Here is a 20,449-nt window from a genome sequence, read left to right as displayed (position 1 = left end):
TTCATATTTTGAGTTTATAAATGCAGAATGCAGTTGCTTAACTATTTTTTATCACTACTTCAGAAAGTTATATGACAAATGAAAAAAATTGTATAAAAGAAGCTAATCTTAAGCAAATCCCATTCTAATTATTCAATTTTGTCTGGCTTTTTAGACTCGACTGTTCCTCCGTCGCAAAGAAACCAAAGACCAGCAAGAATTAGAGTTATTCCGATGCCAGATAGTACTGTCAGTGGCTCCTGATAAACAAGTGCACCTAGGATAAACTATATAACGAACGTTAATCATAATTGAACAAATAAATCGGGGGAACACCTACCGATAAGACATAATTCGAAGCGGCAGTTAAAACGACGCAGGTTAAAGTTTGTTCAGTCATTTGCAGGGCCTTCAAAAAGAAACGCAAGTTGCAGACGTTGCATGTTACCATTAACACAAGTGGCAGCAGCTGCAGTAATGCTATTTCTAATAAATACAAAAAAATGAATAAATATTGCTTGTTTTAAGAAATCACAATCTTGCCTAAATAGGAAATGTCTCCACTAATTTGCGAAGTATTCAGTAGTTTTTGGGCGCTGAGGTGGCTAGGCAGTTTTCCGAAAAAGCTTCCTGCAGCTGCAAAGGTCCCAGCCACCAAACTATATCGGTATTTTGCGAATGATTCCATTAGGTTAAATCTTTTAACTTGTAATTTTAAGCCTATAAAAATGTAAACATAAGTCAAACGGCACAACAGCTGATGCGCAAAGCTGCCAACTTACCTCAATATGACAAGCTTGCTTGTGCGGAATATGTGGCGCGGTTCATCAAAATCCCACCAGGTGGAGCACCTTGGCGCGCGATTCAAAAATGTAAGTATTTCGGTCACTGCATTCTCCATTAAAATAATATGAGCACAGGCAAATTAAAAACCAAATCAAAATCAAATCACATTTGTGTGTAATTTTTTCGTATTTCATTTGTTTATTTTACAAAACGTTCAGCTAATGCCTTGACATTCATCGAAAAAGTCTCATTTGCTAATTGCGCGTTGTTTTTGCATCTTTTGGAATTGTGTAGGTTTATATACAAAGACCGCTGCTACATAAATAATACATATATTCTTGTACCTCTCAACAAAACTCAACTTACATAACGCAGAGCAAAGTAGTTGCATTAAAAAATAAATCTCTATGCCGCCTGGCATTAACATTCCTCCAATTCAAACATTTAGACACTTAAATGGGAAATTGCTTGAGTGCTATGCATTTCGTTTCATTGCTTTGCTTTACTTTGCTGTCACGGTTTAACTACAATTTCGCTATCGTACTATATATTTAGTTAAATATTTACTTGTCGCATAATACTTTGCCTGTTTCGGTTCTAACACACACACGCGGAAAAACATATATTCCTAATGCACTCCAAGCAAATCTATTAAGTTAGGTTCTTACTTAGCATTGCTATATAAATATTTTTTGATGTTTTTCCATTTTTGATTTAGTTAGTTGTTATATATCGCCTAAGGTAAACTGCTCACAATTATTTTATATGTAATTCTTTTAATATTATTTAAAATGTATACATATGGTTGTATATTTGTATAAATTTGTTTCGTATAATTGGTTGTGTGTCTTTAGTGTGTTGTTGTGTCTGCTAGGAAAATGCAACGACTTTCAGCCGTTTTCTAGGAGCTCACAGAATCGAACCCCGTTCTCAAAACCAACATGCATTTGTGTAATCAACATTCAACAATTCACTCACTGAATACGGCTAATCTAATAAAAAGACACTTTTTTCTTGCCATTTAACGAATGGCCTATCATCCCTCTGACAATTCTGGCTGCTCTAATACCCTGTGACTCTAGTAGTTAGCTAAGTTAGCTGCTCTAGCTTCTACATCAGGACGCAACACCTGCGACTGGAACTGGTGCTGTCGGTGACCACGTCGCCAGTGATGCCGCTGAACTTGTTCAGCGAACTGCCCGCCGGTGAGGAGCCCTCGAAGTCTGATAGCACGCTTCCCGCGCCCATGTGACCCAATGTCGGCTGCGTCGAGATCGGTGCGGATCCGTTGTTGTTGTTGTTGCTGGTGCTCAAGTTGTTGTTGTTGTTGCTGCTGCTGCCGCCGGCTCCTAAAACAGAACCATTAGTTGTTGTGGCACTAGCTGCTGCAATTGGATGGGCATTGCTAGCTGTTTGGGATGACAATTCGAAAGTATTGAGGACATTGGCGGTGCGTGAAAGCGAGCGTTGCTTCTTCAAGTTGGCCAATGTGGCGCTGTAGCCATCCAAGGCAACATGCTGCTGCTGCTGTTGTTGCTGCTGCTGCTGCTGAAGCTGCTGGTGTTGCTGCAACAGCAATACGTGTTGCTGGTGGTGGTGTTGCTGCTGCTGTTGATGTTGCTGATGGTGGTGCGTGCTATTGGTGTCTGGATGTTGGAGGTTTTTGGCAAGGCGTTGGGTGTGTTTGGTGTTTAGTGGTGCGGTGGTTGTTGTTTTTATTGTTGATGATGATGCGGGCAGGCAGACGACACAGAACGGGCGAAACGAGGCACAACAACGACAACAAAAAAGAATGAAACGGAAACAAGCAAATGTTATTTTACTTTTCTTCTCTTTTTCCTGAGAGCTAAGTTAGCAGATACCCCTTGACCAGTTGGGAGTGATCGGGTAGGTGGGATGGAGGTTACATGCGAGTCAAATGCTAATGGTGATTGCATCCATGCTCCTCTGTCTACTAAGTACGATTTCTAGTATCAGAATGGCAATAAAATGGCAATAATTAACATAAATAGTAATATATGCTAACGCTATCCCATTTTAGACTTTTAAATAAAGGAGTCATTTACAACGCATAATTACAACTTAATGAAATCAAAAGTATCTTACTACAACAATGACTGTCATTTCCATACAATATATTTAGAAAAATATGCAACAAAATTGCTCTAAGTCAATCTGAACTAAGCTTTGTATCTCCCCAAGGTATCCTATTAAAAATCTCAAACCAAGATATCGAATATCATTTCCTACAGGGCATTCGCCATTCGATAGTCTACTCATGCTGTTAGCTGTGCTTGCTTGTTGGAAGTATTTTCATTTCCATTTTAGTAGAGTCGTTAAATAAACATTAAACATTGACATTGACACGGGGACAGAATGGCGCTTAAGCAGAACTCTCGTGATACGTTCACGCTCCTTGGGAGCCAAACAGGTTGGTTGGAGGTGGCGGCTGGATGGGGTGCTTGAGTAAATGGTTGGCTTTGGTTGAAAGGAGGAAGCGGAAGCAAGCCTGACACGTGGCCAAGGGCGCTTGACTCACCCACGAGGACGGTGACCTGGACATTGATCTTGCCGTTGGCAGCCTCCTTCGACGACTGGATCTGAACGGCCTCGGCACTGGCCGCCGTACCCTTCTCGGTGAGGATGACGGCTGCCGCCGAGGTGGCTCGCTGCATCTCTCCCGCGGCACCTGCGGCTTTCAGGCGGAGCAGTTCATCGTTTTCCCGGCCATCCGGTGGACGGCGCGACGGATAGGAATGTGTGGCGTTGGCCGACAATGCGGCGGTGGCATTATCCAGCGCATCGGCGGACTTGGAGTGCGGCAGTGGTTGGCCATTCGAACTGCCCGTCGAGGGACGCTTCTCTCCGTTGTTGTTTCCGTAACCATAGCCATTGGTCAGCGGATCGCCTCCCGATGAGGGAGCCTCCGAGTCCGTCGCCTCCTGCGCCTGCAGACGCAACCGCGTCTCCTCGACGGCATCCTTTTTGGTTGTCAGCGTTTTGTCTCGCAAACTAGTGCGTCGCACTGATTGGGCTCTGTGGATAGCATAGTTAGTTTTAATGGTTATGTTTAATGGCTCATAAATGTTGTATAAGTGCCTTGTGTTGTTGCTCTGTGAGCGTCGAACGCGTCGTCGCTGCGCCTCGGCCAGTCGTTTGCTCTCCTGCTCCGTCTTCAGCTGCTCGATTCGCTCCCTGATCTCGGGATCTTCACAGATGTCTAAAAAGGAGGATGGATGAACTTGATTTGTTACTATCCAGTTTAAAGGCTTAAGTGTATTCTTAAGTTTATGCCCACTAACATCTAAATGAACGTATGTACTACTGAGCTAGGGGAAACTTTATGGAAATGGGTAGCCATTACAAATCGTTGATCCTGCCAGGCTAAAAAATTAATGCAATCTTTCTTCACACCTGAGAGCGCATTCCTACTCCTACAACAAATAGTCTAGATTTACACATTTTCCGTGTCGCATTAACAACAATTTATAGCTCAATTTCATATTCATGGTTATTTTGCTCTAGCCGGATAACCGTTGATTCAGTGCCGCAACCTTTGCGCATATTCTCACCTGAAGGAGTCTCGTCGTCCTTGTTGCGAACATTCAGATCAGCACCACACTGGGCCAGCATCTCCAGCACCTCCAGCTGAAAGGGGGAAATATTTAAAATTATTATTCCCATTTATTCGGCTTCGAGGCTTCACTTACATGACCCCAACAAGCGGCGGCATGCACCGGAGTCCAAAGATCCTTGTCCATGGCATCCACGTTGACATGCTGCTCCAACAAAAACTCCACGACGCGGACGTATCCGTTCGCAGCAGCTATGTGAAGCTGAACAATTGAGATAAATTAAATGTTGCACACAGGAAATAAGTGAGGCTTTAATGAAGGATAACTTGGGGATTCTTTTTTGTGAAGGGATTATTCTTTGAATTAAGTTTTATTTGCTTCTTCCTAGGATCAAAATTCCTAAGTTTTGTTCCACCACTTACCGGCGTTGCACACTGATAGTCCGGCTCCTCCAAATCCCCTCCTGTGCGGGCCAACTCCATTAGATCGCGCAGCATAATCCGCTCCGTGGAGGAGCGCGTCTCGTCGATGAGCTCCTGGGTCACTCCCCGTTGAGCCATCTCGCCCTCGATGAAGTCCAAGGTGTTCTCGTCGTCGCACAGGTCGTAGGGCATGTTGCCGTCGGTGTTGACCGCCAGCAGATTGGCGCCGTGCCGGATGAGGATGCGTACGAGCTCGAGGTGGCCGCAGGTGGCAGCCGCATGAAGGGGCGTCCACTTATCACTGTCCTGCGCATCCACATTCGCACCGTACTCCAGCAGCAGCTGCAGCATCTCGACGTTGTTATCGATGCACGCCTGATGCATCGCCGTCAGTCCGTCCTCGTTTGCGGCATCCGGCGTGATTCCGTGCTGCAGCAGGGCGGCCACCTCGGGCATGTCGTTCCGGGATGCGGCCTCCAGGAGCACCACGCTGTTCTCGAAGGATATGTGCCGCCTGCCGCTCAACGTGCCCGATCCATTGGCGTGCCGGAAGTGGTGCGTGGTATCTCCGTTGCCGTTCATCAGCCCATTGCCCAGCGAACCGGTTCCGCTGCCGCCGCTGGAAGTGTTGCCCTTCGCCCGCTGCAACTTGGCCCACTCCTTGTCCTTCTGGCGGGACAGCTTCAGCTGCTGCGCACGACGTCTAATTAACAAGAAGGGATTGATGGTGAGATTTGGGATTAGTTGGGGAAGTTTAATGACTTTAAAAATGTAGAAGGGGCAATCTGGGCGGAAGTTAGGGGATTTACTTAGACAAAAGCCATCAATTTCTTTTCCTATTCTGAGTTTTATTGAAAGAAAAATGGTAGCGGATTTTTATTGTGCAATCCAAATTAATGAAGATAAGAATTAGAAAGGTTCGCCTTTGTTAAGATGTCTGAAAAAACAACAGACGCTTATCGAAATTCACAATTCAATCATTTGTTAAATATATCTGCTCATAATAAAGTGAATTATACATAAAAAATTATAGTATCAAATTAGCCAACATAATGCTGGGAATAGAATATATTTTAATCTATAAGAAATTTAGGTAATATTATTCTTGCACCTTTAAGAACTGGTTTATATTGTATATTCTCCGAAGTTAATGCTATATACTAATTAAGTGCATTTGGAACTCACAGTCTGGCCAGTTGGAGTCGCTCGTGGGTGGGCAGGCTCTCCACGGTCTGCATCTCGGCCACCAGATCGGCGTGCTCCATCTTGAGCTGCTTGGTGTAGCTGGCATCCTCCTGGCTCTTGCGCTGTATCAGAATGCCCTTGATCATGTTGATTTGTTGACTTGAACCCTACCCTGCCCGCTCAATGATATGTTTCGCAAGTGTGCTCCAGAGTTATTCCGTTCAATTTTATAGCATTTGACAACAATTTGCGAGGCTTTTGTTATTTGTGCTGCTGTTTGTGGTGATGTTGCTCGTCTGGTGCGCATGCATTCGTATGCAAATTGCAATTTGCATCTTTGAATTTGATTTGATTGCGGGTGTTGTCTCTGGCGGCTCTTATTGTTGCCCTCGTTGTTCCCAGTTGCTCGATGCTCCTCGTTGCTCGTTGCTCTTGGATGTAGCAGCTGTTTGGATTGCTGCAGCAGCTGTTGCGCTGTTGCTATTGCTGCTGCTGTGGCTGCGGTCCACTTTTCCCAGATCCTTTCACTCCTGGTCAACACCCGAGGCTGCTCTCATGGCAACTACCACGTTTATCCCCCGTCCTGTGCGGTTGTCTGGTCCTGTCCTCAGTGTTTACTTATGATTTGCTTTTCCCAGCTGTTGATATTTGCCGTAGCTCGTTTCTCTGCAACTTTTCGTTGTAAACTCTGCAAGGGGAAAATCGAAAAAAAAAAACCGAAATAAAATACATATAATATTTCATAAAACTGTAAAGTTTCTTAGTTCCTCCCATCTAAAATCTAGCTGTCCGATAAAATTAAGCATGATAAATGAATCCTGAATGGGTGGGGCCTGGGCAATTGAGTTAATGGATTCAAAGTTCATGAAGCACCAACCATTATTCCTTCTGATGCACTTTGTTTTATACTACGAATATGAATTCCTTAATTTAAGTTCAAGAAAGTGTTAAACTATAAAAAATATATAAGTATATAACACGGTTATTATGCCATTTAACACAAAAGGAAGTTTTATGTATTTATGTTGTAATTCTAAATTTTCTAGTTGGTATTGATTTAATTTGATTCGAATATCCTTCGAGCGCTCTAAATTTAAAAAAACCCCTCCCTTTTTAATTCATTAGTTACAATTAAGATGCGTAATCAAAGGGTAGTAGTTTCCCTAGAGTATTTGAACTTTGATGTGCCCGAGGAAATTTCCCCCAGTAATGGTTTCTTTTTGGGTGCGTTGAAGCGCAAGGATAATGCTGATGACGCATGTGTCCTTGGATCCCTTGCTTTAACCCACTGAGGCCCCGTCCCACACTCGACCTGTCATCGATAGCCTGGCCAATGCCTTGAATAAGTATTAGCCTCTGCTTCGTGGAAATTGCATGCCAAGGAGCCATCATCGAGTTAAGTTTACTTTACTCGGCTGAAGCCACAAGCCCAATCTCATGTGCAGCCAGCTTGATCCTGTGAATGTGTCTTATCCTCGTACAGTCAACAAAGAGAATTACTAAGTGGACTTGTAACGAAAATTCAGAAAAAGGAGCAAGGTTTTTAAAGAGCTCGTTGAGTTGGCTCGGTAAAAAGCACTAAGACATTAGGTGGCTAATTTACTACGCGCTAAGAGCAAAAACGCTAAAAGTGGAAAATGGGAAAAGGACTGCAAGATTATTTTAAAGGATGATTACACGGCAGTAGTGCATAAAAAACATATTGAGTTATCTTAAGTCCTTTGCGAAAATTTGAGCAAAATCTTCAAGCTAAGCATTCCTTTAACCAATTAATTAATAATCCAATAATTGAAACCGCACTTGGTTTACTTAGTTACGTTACAGATAAACAAGCATCACCATTACAAATCAAGACAATTAATTAATGCGATTCATTAATTATTAGCCTGTTTTCTTGCACAATATAAGTCATTGAGCAAAACCAATAAAATTCATTTTCCTTCCTTCCGTATGAGCATTCTCAAGCCCAATTTCACAGCAGAGTAAAACGAAACATTTGTTAAACCAACAATCAATCATACTCCCGCATTCGAAAACATTTTCGCTCGAAAACACTTAATCCGGCGCTTTCATTTGAGTATCTCGGCAAAACTGTATCAATTCCGATTTGATGCGAGAATAAAGTTCATTATCATAAATTGAAAATTGTAATTATTGTTTGCCTTGAAATACTGCATGCGCGATAGTAGATTGTGTGCGTGTGCACTTTCCTCTTCCATATTGCAGCAGTAATAGTCATTAAATGAACAATTTAAATCGAATATCGATTATGGCTGGCTGCTGGTAACACACTTTTCGGCATCCTGTTACGGCACATGAATATCCTTGAATTGGATGGATGGGAAATTGCTGGCATTAAGGAAATGTTCATTTATGCGTTTTGTCAGATGCAATACAAAGGCCATTGCCATCCGACGTGACTACGAAAGTGTGTAACTGTGAGTGTGTGTGCCAAAAATTGTCGATAGCAGGACCAGGCAAAACAAGAGCACTACGCACTACTGAAATAACAATGGTGACCCCATCTACACCGCACACCATGGCGTATGCGTGTTATCTGTGCGGTTAGTCCGTAGTTCTGGCTCTTTCGCACTTGGTTGTGCGTGCCTGGAAGTTGGTGTTATTAATTTTGCACGCCTCGTTTTAAGCTCAATATTTATGCAACTCCATAATGGCAAGAGCTCGAATAATTTATGACTTAAAGATAAGGAAGCCGGCCGCAGCACAAAAACCAAACAGCTTTCAAATCACGGAAATTGGAGCAGCTGAGAAGAAGATGTTAAATGCTGATATCCACGAATTGTGCACCACAATTATTTTATATTCTGCCTTACTTAAGAAGTTCTGGTCATTATAGCCACTGGCTTAATGTAATTAAATATAAAAAGCCTAATTGCAAGAATAGGAAAAGTTCAAATAGTCAACTTGCAATAGCCTTTTGTTAATATTAGTCAGTAATTTATAATTTCTCGAATAAAAATCACAATGTTTTGTCTTTGCTTTTACTTTTCAAATACTATATATATTGATTTTGCGAGAACATACACTTTGCAATATTAGTTTACCCTGCAAAACTGCATATAATTTACGACTTAAAGGCTGGCATTAAGCGATAAGATAAAAGAAAGCTTAACTGAACGAAACTCAAATACACTCAGAGCAGTTTAATTTGTCTTTTTCCCACTCACGGTGCCCAAGTGCCCCCGAAACATCAAGGCAAGTGACGAAAGCCACGTTGACCTCAAGGGCCGGATGAAAGGGCGGCGAGTGGAGGGGAGGATGTGGTGGGCACTGGCAAATGAATGGCACTCGACAGGCGCAATGTGCAACACGAGATTGCAACAACAACAACAAGGGCTGTATAGAACAAAAAAAGAGTAGAAAAATCACCTTGCCAGCATTATCCTTCGGATAGGTCAGGGGATCCAGCTGGCGACGAAATCTGCCGACGGCCAGCGGCCAAGGAATTCCCTCGTCCTTTCTAATGAGCGCCAGCAGCATCCGAAACAGCACCAGCTGCACATTGCTAGATGGCTACAGTAGTAATCCGCTAAGAGGGAATCGTTATGTACTGAATTGTCCTATTCCGAAGGATAATTGTATGCAATGTATTTTAAAACGTATTTTTCAGATTTATAGACTTGATAAGCTAAACTCTAAATCGTCTATCTTGTACCATTTCTGATTTTATTTCGATATTGAAAATACCAATATGCTTATGGTTTAATAATCGAATGTTTAAGGCATGAATTTATGTTGGAATAATTAAAAAAAAGATCATTTTTTATAACCAATAAGTAGATTTGAAGAGCCTCAATTCCACTTGAAAGCCATATCCCCTTTGAATTGGAAACTCATTTACAAAAATTAATTAAACCCGTCCATTCTGGACCTGTGTTACCTTCCTCTCACTTTCACATAATTATTATCCGTTTTTTATTTCTCATCAATAAAAATGTGCAATTAAAAATTTATTCAGTGCCACGCGTTGCTCATTATTTTCTCGTATGGTTTATGGCCATCGAAGCGTTGGAGTTCCGCTTAATTAGCAGCCACTGTAAGCGGGCAGCGGTGCTCCCCAGGGGGGAGGGGGAGATGGGTGGGGGGTGCTACTGGAGTGGGTGCCGGGTCGCACTGTACTTGTGTTGGCTCTCGAGTGTCGGCTGCTCTCGCATGTGTGCTCGAGGGCAGCGAATTATGTGCTTGCACTGAGTGCAAGTGCATTAGCACCCAGCCAAGAGGGGGTGTGTGGGGGATTTGGGGTTTGCCGCCCAAGAGGGGGTGGCGGTTTGCAGTGCCGTGGAGATGGAACTGCCGATTAGACGGGGAACAGGATGTTTGCCTTAACTGGTGCCCAAGTGCTTCTGCTTCCTAGCGAGGCCATTGCAATGTCTGCCACTGCCACTGAATGGGCCCAGAGTACGACTAGTTTTGGCCTGGCCGAAAAGTGTGCCACGAAAAACACACAGACTCACTGGCCAAACAACGCAGGGCAATGAAAATTATAGTTGCTGCGTCTGTTCCTATTGCCCTTCGTTGGGGATATTATAATTTTGGGCAATCTATGTGCGGTTTTATTGCGAACTGCAATTTATCAGCAGCACTTGCCAAACATCATTAGCAAAGGTTCTACCGGAAACTTGTGCTAATAAAATTCCTACGAAAGTACACTACTCAACAAAGCTTTGGACTAAAAGCCACGAAGGAGTAGTCCTTAAAGAAAAGTAACTACTTCTATAAAGGCATGCACACTTAAAAAAAATTTAAATTCGGTTATTTCCCGAGGAGTTTATTATTTATTTATGAAACCAAAACAAACACTTAAATTCATAAGAATTTTGGCGATTTTAGAAAGTTTTATGTAGCATTAGTAATCTTACTTCCCAGATTACCTTGAAAATAGATGGCCACGTGGCACTTTGGATGATGGCAATCACCTTTCTTTGGCAAAATCAGCCAAGCATCCGATCCTTTTTAAATCCATTTGACAAATGCGTGCTTATGTGCAAATCGAAATAGCATATGGCGAACAGATGTGAACGATTTGGAAATTTCCACTCTCACAAACATATCTAAAAGTTTTTAAATTTCTGAAAGGAGCATCGGCATTTCAAAGTACTTAACTCACATATTGGTAATAATCTAAAATTCTGGGAATTTGGCCAGCACTCCTACTACCATGAATGAAAAGGGTATAGGCTGATTCCGTGCTGTGCTTTGTAACAATCGTGTTGCTTTTTTGCTATTGGCAGTGGCACTGGCATGTAGCTTCTGTTGCTGTTGTGTTTGGCCCAAAAATGAAAATCAAATAAAGCGATTGCACGTGAGCCAAGTCTCGAGTCAGGTCGAGTTTTGGCCGAGATGGGTTCGGAATACGTCCATGGGGCCGAGACTGGGAAAATGCGAATTGGGTTTCCAACTTTGTTGTTTCCGCTTTGTTGACTCGGCTCGGCCCGTCCCGGCCGGTTCGACGCCCATTTTGGCCAAGAGTGGAAGAGACGTGGCTCATGCAAATTAAATTTCAGTGCTGATTTGTCTGCAGTGCCTGGCCCGCTGCGTCTGGCGAACGGGGTCACAGGTGTATGTTGTGCCAGTTAAGTTCCCGTCGCATCGCTTCCTTTTTGTTCGGTTTTTGTGTGTCGCCCTGGGTTTTTAGGACTTTGACTCTCTGGCTCGGGTCCCAAGGAAGCAGGGACTGGGCCAAAATGGACAGGGCATGTCACCTTGGGGTCTAACCGACCCAAAGCTGAGCAGCTTACCATAAGCGACACAAAAATAATGCTTACGAGCAAAAACACCAAATAATGAGAGTGTGCTTCACATGAGATTTCAACGAGTTGAAATGAATTGCACTCATGGAATGGGATTCCTTGGCAACCGAATGTTTGCCGGAGTTGTCGAGTTGCTGCCGCCTGAATTTAGGTACGTAATATTGTCACTAAAAGCACTCTCGTAGGTTTTGTGGTGATTTCCAGGAATTTCAACTTAGTTTTAACCTCATTCAGGCAATGTGCCAGCAGCTGGAAGACATGGTACAATAAATGTTCTGCAAAGGCTTCTCCAGCTGAGCACGCACATGTCTGGAATTCCACAGCCTTGTCATCATTTAAACTTCTGGGCTATTCATTTAAACTTTGTTTATTTACATAAGGTGTTTTCGACATTTAGCAGTGCGTGTTACTTTTCACTGCACCTGGCAGCTTACAAAACAGAAACTAAGCTTGATATTAAATTAAATTGGGGTAGATTATCTACTATTTGTTAGAATAATATTAATTTAATAATTTCTACAGCATATCCTTAACAAAATAGTTAATTTTATGAATGTATGTACCATCTAATGGAGTGCATTGAGTTAAAGAAGTTCCTAATCGTATTTTAAACTGTTATCCACAACGCAAAAAGTGTGTGTGTGTGTGCTGAAAATGGCTTTTCGAATGCAACTTCCTGTTAGTAATTTCCAGCAGAATATGCATAAGCAGTGAGTAAATATATTAAAACTGCCGGACGAACTTCCTCAAACCCTTGAACATCCCTCGGCTTTCCAATTTCCCAGTAACACACACTCCTTCAGAGCAAAAGTGTCCACAACTGATTACCATGGAGTGCCGTATATCCCATTTGGTCCTGCAGTCATGTGTTCATTTCGTTCGCCACATCGTCCTTATAAACTGAGAGAAAACTATCCAAAATAGGAGAATTGATTCAGATCTTAATCCACCATAAACTAAAAATTCCCAAATGTTAATTTAAAATGGGGAATCTCCATCTCTATGTGTTCATTGATTTATTGAACTTAAAGCGAACTTAATAAGTATATTAATGTTTAGGAAATGATTTTTGCTTTGTCTAATGTCTGAAGGCTTATTGATGTGATCAAAAAATGCATTTGTAAGCACCTGTCACACTGCAAGTGCAAAATGTAGAAACACCTCAAGGATTTCATTCAGAGTGTGCTGGTCTCACTGTCCTGAAAGCATTTTCAACCATCTCGGCAATTTCCCCGTGGCATTCGCATAACTGAAAAGTCTTGAATTTTCCGTGAAAAGTTGCGAATTTCCCCCAGTGCAATTCGTTGTGTGGCAGTCAACTGGCCAACTGGCGTACACAATTTAAGAGAAGCCTTGGTCATCTCTCAAAATTTAGCACGTCGTCGTGTTAAGACCCTTCACGGCACCACCAGACCGCCCCCGCCCCCCGCCCGCTCTCTACTCAATCAAGTTTACTGATGACACATGTATATATAGCGAAAGGACCCCAACGAATTCCGCCCACTGTCAGCGTGACGTGGCATGTCCTTGCTGCGATCCCACTTCCTCTTTTTGGACACCGAACTCCCACTCTTATTTCATTTCATTTTTGTTTAAGCGTCGCCGGCCATTATTTCTGTAATTTTTCTTGACCAGCTTAACGATGTTGCTCTTTTTTATTTCTATAAATACAGAGTATTTGCGGTATAGGTAATGTTCAACACTAATAAACAAACAACTCGTTGATAGCTAAATCTATAAACACAGTTCGTGAAATATTGCGAATTAAACTTATTATTGTCACGACATTTTTAAGTACGGAAAATCGATTGAGCACAAAGAACAGAGGTATTACCAAAATTATGATGTGGAGACTTTTCTAATAACAGATTGCAGTTCTAATATAAGGGTTTTCATCGATTACATGATTCGTTAGCAATAAAGTATATATTATTATTAAAGGAAATATAGTTTTTTTCATTTTCATTTTCCTTAAAGTGCAATATAGATAGTTCAAAAGTCGAGAAACTTGACTTTTTCACGAATTAAGTTCCAATTTGCTGTTTTTAAACCCATTTTGTCCATCTGTCTCGCATTTTCTTCTCCCCCATTTGACCTTTTTTGTTTATCGCAGCTGTCATTGCGGTCTTGATGACCTTAAAGCGCCCACCTACAGTTCAATTGTTTGCGTATCGAATTAATTATTACCTTTCGCCCCCTATCATTTACCGCCCAGATGCTGTCTCGCTTACTCCCACAGCAGGCAGCAGGCGCCCCTCCCCCTTTTACCGCTTGTCGCCTGGCCCGTTCATTTATTTATATTTACGCCCGCGGCTTATTTTCATTTCGCTGACCCACTGCCGATGCCCCGCCCACTTTTCCAGCTCCCACTTTCGCTTATTCTGCCGCCCTTTGCCCATTTGGCACGTGTCTTTGTTGTTAAATTGCTCTTTGCGTCCTGGGTGTTGTTTTTGCCGCTGTTCGCTTTGTTGTTAGTGTAGTTGTACACGGGAAAAACATTAATAATATTTTCAAAAAGCTTAACATGACCAGAACATGATAGAACAAACACTAAATAATTTTGCGGTTTTAAATGCGTGTTACCACTAATTAGGTAAAATTGCTTAGAAAGTGTTACCATTTCAGCACTATTATGACATTTCTATTAAAAAAGCTTAAAAATCCACCTTAATTGTTTCGAACAGATAACATTTTTAAACAGTTTGGCACTTCGTTTTTTTTTTTTAGTGTTGTTTAAGGTGTTGTTTTTGTTCTTTGTTCATATCGTTGTTGGAATCGTTGTTCTTGTGCGTGGTTGCATTTATTTATGCGAGCGCAAAGAGGAAAATTGTGTCGGCGCTTTTCTCGTTTTTTTTCCGGCTTGCCTTTTTTCTACTTTGCAGGTGAAATATTTTTAATTAAAAAATCTTTTATTTAAGCGAGTGTCAAGCGCTCGCGTCGTCATCAACACCTCGTCCCCTTCGTCACAACTTTTTCCCCTTTTCACTTAATGTTTTTGGCATATGCGCAAACAAATTTCTTGTTAGCCAACTCTTTTGCCTCTTTTACACTCCGCGTGTTGGCTATTAACAACATTAGTCACTTATTTAATATTCGTGGCCAAATTGAATAGTCGAAAAACACGGTAAATGGGGAAAAAGTTAAAGGAATTTTAAGTGCACAAGTGGATGGGTATTGAATTTCTACATAACAACTAGAGATGGGATCCAAGAATTCTTACCAATATGATATATATACTAATGTGATATATGATAATATGAATGTAGCAAAAGGAAAAAACATATTGTATATCATAATAATAAACAAATATGTAAATAAGTCAAACATTAGGTTTTATAGTAAAATAATGTTATTTTATTTATTTATTTTATGTTATGTTATTATTATATTATATTATAGGTTCCATTGTTTATTTTCATCTATTAACTTTACCTATTCCGTTTTGTTCCTTAATTAATTAGCTGTTAACGTACCTGAAATAAAGAGATAAATATAATTAGTCAGAGTTTCAATAATTTTATATATTTTTATAAAATGGTTTGTTCTTAATATATTTTGGATAAGCAAAGGCTCAGCTATTTCAAAAACTTTTCAACAGACCCTTTTTTTGAGTATCTTAAGTATCGCAAATAAATTCTTTTCCATTCTTGGCCAAAAAACTATTCTTCAAAGCCCCGAAAATCAATCCATCATCCAATGTCCATCATCCATTTTATCATAGCTTGTTTTGTTCAATATGGTAAGCGAACTTAATTGCATTCCCCTTACAGCCCATCATCTTAATATTGGAGCCTTAATGCAGTTTGCTTGTTGTTCTTAAAAACCACAAGCAAAAGTTGCGAAATCCCTTTGAGGGAGTGTACACATCCCTTACGGCAAATACACTGCAAAAAATGTAATATTCAAGATTATGAATTATGTGTATTATTACGATAATCTTGCATGCTTCGACTATTTCTAACCAGGTTTACCATAAATTCCAAAAGTAGTAAATTGATTAGGAAGTAACATATTCAACTTGATCTTTAGTTAATTAAGACTCTAAATATAAACACCGAGATTCTTAGTATTTTCCCACTGTAGTAGAGCCGAAAAGTTGTTATCGTCCTTTGCCCTTATTGTTGCTGCCACTTTCGATGCCTTCGCATGCCACCTCCCATATATCTATGCGTCCCAGATTTTAAACAAGGTTAGCATAGACGTGCACATAGTCACAACACATGGCCAAAAGTTTTTCCATTTTCCATTTCCCCCAGTTGCTGTTACCGTTTCACTACCCACCCAACCTACTGCCATCCAATTTCTCTTTTTCGGTCATTTGCAATGTGTACGCCATTTTGTAGAGCCCCGCTAGTCAAACCCCAACCCTAAAATGCACAACACCCCCAGTGATATAGTATTCCCTTTAAAGGGGGGGCGGCTCCACCGTGCGCAAGGGTGAGTTGGAGGCTTTGGCGAAACGGTGTCAAACGGATATGCATGTTGATTTAATTTGCACCTTCGTTTAAACTCTTCCAGGCCCCGCGTTCCACCCAAATCGAGGGAAAACCATTGTCAACCCCCCTTGCGTTCGGAACGTAAATTATTTTTGCACCCTGCTCGTAAATTAGACCTACATAGGACCGCTTCGGCACCGTTCTAGTTCTATATATATACTCCTATAATGTGTTTCTGTGCCGGTCTTCGTCCTGTGTGCGAAAATCAACGCCGGCTAATTGCGCGATTCTTATCATCCCAATATAAACGGGGTCGCAATACCTTGGGGGGAATAAATTATGGCATAAAAATTGCACACAATGCCACCTGGGATGGCAATGCGATTGGTTTTCCTTTCATAAATGTGTGCCCATTTGAAATTTACAAGAGGACTACTTAAAACAGCCGCTTTTGCTTGAAAAGAAAAATTAAAATACAGCAGGACTCATTTAATAACGGGCAAATTAAGGTCCCACCACAAATTTAGCATTCAGTTAAGCTTGATATATTTTTTAAAAGTTGAAGCACTCGTTGACCACAATATTACGCTGAATTCTTAATTATCCCATAAGCTTAAATGAACTATTAAAGGCCCGCTTAATAATCGCATTCTTTTGTCCCTTACATCACGTTATTAGCTATCCTTGTGATTAATTAAACTGCGGAAGCCGCAAAACGCAGACGTCATTCGAGGCAGCGGGCCAACACTGCGTATGAGTAATGAGACCATGAATGAAATTCCTTTTTTTTATTCCATGCGCATCTGTGTGTGTGTGTGAGAAAGTTTATGATACGGACGGTTGGAGCGGCATGCCGCATAACTGTCAGGGTATAGGAGTGATTTTGTTAGATGGGGCACGTGTCGCTGGTCCGCTATTTATTTATTTAGTGGCTTAATAATTGAGCACGTGATCTTATAAATGTTATGTTCAGTTTGGCTACCATTTTCCCGACTGCTCGGCCTTCATTTGGGGCACGTAATTGGCTTTTGAGAGTACACACACTATGGCAAATTTGTATTAAAAGCGACTTCGTCCAGTGAAAGGGTTTAAGAGGAGCTTATATGGGCTTATTATGGACAGAGGAACAGACGGAGCTCAGAGGAGCCGCACCAGACGGAGGCACGTAGCAATCAGTGGGTGGGTGACTTAATTGGGTGGGTCGGGTTTCTGGAAGTGGGTGTGTTGGGTGGCGGGGCAGTAGTTTGGCCACCTGGTGGTCTGCCGTGCTTCCTGTTATGATTTCAAACTGTTGTTTGGCCCCTGATGATGAAGATGATGATGAGCCCATGACAATGGCAACAATTGAAGGCTTAAACCGGAGTTTACAGGATCACAGAGTGAGAATGAGAGAAAATATAAAGTTTGCCAGGGTAAGCCCCCTGTGGATTAAATTAAAAATCAACATCAAGGTTTAGCATTTGGACTTTCACATCAATCCAATCTTCTTCCTGCAAGAAAAGGTGCACGTTGGACTAAACAAAATTAAATCTCTGTACTTAGCCGTATTAAGTTTAAAACCAACAGCTAATTCCCTAAATTGTTCATGCTACGCTTAGATTTAATTTAGTTCTTCTTTACAGTTGATACAATTTGTGTGTAAATTATGTTTAATACGTTTTGTTACCCACTCATATTTTGTAAATCAGTCATGCATATTTTTCCCATTCAGCAAGTCGTAATTTAATCAATTCGAGACTTATTTTTGCATAAATTATTCAAATTTTAATGCTTTTTGTGAAACTGTCAATTGTAGTGAACATTTCCACCGCCCACTTAATCAGCCGCAAAAAATTGTGGCACGGAAAATATTTTGAAAATACTTTCAAGGTCGAACGCGGTCCTTTGCCAACTGAAGGAAATAAATAAAAATAATACGCTTCACCTGCAGTTTATGACCAATTTTGCGGTTATCGGCGTTTTAATTTGAAAGTTCATTAATATAATCGTCAATTTGCGATTTAATTTGTGTACAAATATAAAAACTCTTATTGCCCACGCCACGACTGTTTCAGGGATTAAAATATTAAAATCGCAGAGCTATGGAAATATTTCGCCCAGTTACAAATTGGAAGCAGATGAAGGACGATGAAAATTGGCAGCAATCGAAACGAATTATCGGGTTCAGCGAGCGATTCGCACATTTTCAGACTTAACTGCCAATATTTGGGGAGATTGAATGTGGTATGTGGCATTTTATGGGGTGGGAATTTACTTTATAGCGCGCGGACTAAGAGGTCTATTAATCACTTTATCTTAATTTACTGTGCATTTACGTTGCTATCTATTGGCAAACCCTTATCTGTAGCACACACTATCTAACTTTGATATCACCTGGCAGTTCGTTTATCTCAACTTTCAATACGCAACTTATCTAATGGAGTACGAAAGCTTAACGAGTACTGTAAAAATTCCATTCGATTATCTTCTTACTTTCTATTTAGCCTAACGAGCTTTATGTTGTCCCCTTAAAAAAGGTATCTTTACTTTGTGAAGAATCGAGCATATAGACAAAGAGATAAGTTTAAAATTGATACTGTTATTCTCTTACTAAAATAATTAGGCTCAACCATAAATACAAATTAATTATTTAACAAAATAATATCCAGCTATTCTATTATACATTTTGCATTTAAAATAAGTAGACAAAGTATTTTGGTTTATTATTTTATTTAACCCTTAAGGGTACATTTAACTTCGGATTTAGCCCGCTTTTTAATCTTCTTTCCGATTTACATTTTTTGCCCGTTCGAACACAAAAAAAAGATGTGAAAAAAGCCCGTTGACGAGCCAAATTGCTGTAAGGATGAGCATATGGACTCCAATCTGTGGAAGATGGCAGAAAAAGTGATAAAGAGGGAAATCGGAATAGGCAACCGTGTGTGTGCTTCTGCCGAAGCTCCTTTCTGCCACACTTTGCCATCCAATATGGTTACCCATGCCCCCAAGTCTTCTCCCATTTCCGGTTCTACTACTTTTCCTACTTATTTTTGTTTGACATTTCCGTCTGCATCTAGAGTTCCCTGTTGTTGTAGTTTTTGTACCGAAAATTTCATTCCTTTGAACTGGGAAATTTACCTTGAAAGAAATGTGGGCTGCACATGGCATTTGCCGATATGCAAAAATCTGATGTGCAAAATGCGAGGTTTGTTTGCGATGCTTACACACAATAAGTTTGTAATGAAAGAAACTATTTTGGAAAAAAAGTACAAACAAAATAGTATCTATTACTCACGTAATTTAATTTACTTAGCTGTCTCAAATAAATATGACAGCATAGTAACATTGATATATTATCAAAATTATGAGTATTCGATAAGTTTGTGGTAATCTAAAATTTTTAAAAAACAATTTGTCATATTAAGAAATGGTTTTTCGGTGCCTGAGAGCTTTTAAATATGTTCGGGATCCGATTCATCGTAGTCCCTTTATTTCAACTTCCGTCGGCCGCACAATGCACTGAAATAACAGTAAGTAACGAATTTGCAACAGGATGTGTGAAAGACCGCAAGCACACACGTATAACCAACACCCACACGGATAAATATGGACTCACATACGGGCGGACACACATATACATATGCATGTGGGTTCATTGTGTAAGCGTGCCAGACAGAGAGGGGCAGAGAAAGGGAGGGGGATACAAGAATTGTCGGACGAAGCCATGTGTGGATGGGTCTATAAAAACTGCAAGGATGCAGCAATAAAATGTCGGCACTATAACGGTTAAGCAGCAACAAAAACCAGGAGAACCAAATCAGGAAACACATGCCACACTAGACCTTCAAACCAGAAAGCACCCAGTACAGCAGTCCAACAATTTTAATATGCTATCTTAAATTATTTAATAGTCAACGAACATTATTTAATAGCTAATCAACATGTTTTAATAGTTAATCAACATTATTTAATAGCTAATCAACTGTATTTAAAAGGCAAAAGATCATCATTTGAGAGAGGTTTTTTAACTAATAAACTTAAATTACAGAACGTTAATTCTGAAATTGGAAAAATTGTATTTATATTATTTATTATTTTTATATGCTGAAGTTATTTATAGAAGTCGTGGTCAATAAAAATCGCGAAAACTGGAAAAGTAAATTTTTAAGAATATTGAATTGAATCAATTGAATATTGAAACAATTTCAATTTCTATAGTTTCTTAGTTTGGCTCTTTTAGTCAAATGTGAAAAAAGATGTTATAATGGAATGTATTTCGATTTCGGAGTTTCCACATTCTCAAAAAATTATTATTT

The 20,449-nt window shown here is 40.5% G+C and overlaps 2 protein-coding genes across 4 annotated transcripts in view; both read right to left on the bottom strand.

Annotated features, from left to right (window-relative positions):
* Positions 1-32: 32 nt before the first annotated feature.
* LOC117141737 lies at positions 33-741 on the bottom strand. Its single transcript, XM_033305357.1, has 3 exons — positions 523-741; positions 320-465; positions 33-266 (listed from the first exon to the last, which is right to left on the bottom strand). Exons 1-3 carry the CDS (start codon positions 665-667, stop codon positions 129-131), a joined length of 429 nt encoding a protein of 142 aa, XP_033161248.1. The 5' UTR covers positions 668-741; the 3' UTR covers positions 33-128.
* Positions 742-940: 199 nt separating this feature from the next.
* Positions 941-20,449, bottom strand: part of LOC117141736 (protein phosphatase 1 regulatory subunit 16A) — a 42,293-nt gene continuing 22,784 nt past the window's right edge. Inside the window, exons 2-9 of one of the 3 annotated variants that reach the window (XM_033305356.1) lie at positions 15,151-15,191; positions 5,948-6,635; positions 4,763-5,465; positions 4,476-4,601; positions 4,338-4,413; positions 3,865-3,985; positions 3,305-3,801; positions 941-2,114 (exon numbers count right to left, since the gene is read on the bottom strand). In XM_033305356.1, coding sequence (XP_033161247.1) covers positions 1,876-2,114; positions 3,305-3,801; positions 3,865-3,985; positions 4,338-4,413; positions 4,476-4,601; positions 4,763-5,465; positions 5,948-6,093 — 1,908 coding nt within the window. In that variant the 5' untranslated portion in view covers positions 6,094-6,635; positions 15,151-15,191 and the 3' untranslated portion in view covers positions 941-1,875. Of the gene's footprint in view, positions 2,412-3,304; positions 3,802-3,864; positions 3,986-4,337; positions 4,414-4,475; positions 4,602-4,762; positions 5,466-5,947; positions 6,636-15,150; positions 15,192-20,449 lie in introns of all 3 variants that reach the window. The other 2 variants (XM_033305355.1, XM_033305354.1) reach the window with 2 other exon arrangements.

Source organism: Drosophila mauritiana, chromosome 3L (genome assembly GCF_004382145.1).
Source record: "Drosophila mauritiana strain mau12 chromosome 3L, ASM438214v1, whole genome shotgun sequence".
Lineage (NCBI taxonomy): Eukaryota > Metazoa > Arthropoda > Insecta > Diptera > Drosophilidae > Drosophila > Drosophila mauritiana.
The sequence above is the reverse complement of the archived record's forward strand: the minus strand, read 5'-3'. Positions and strand labels throughout refer to the sequence as shown.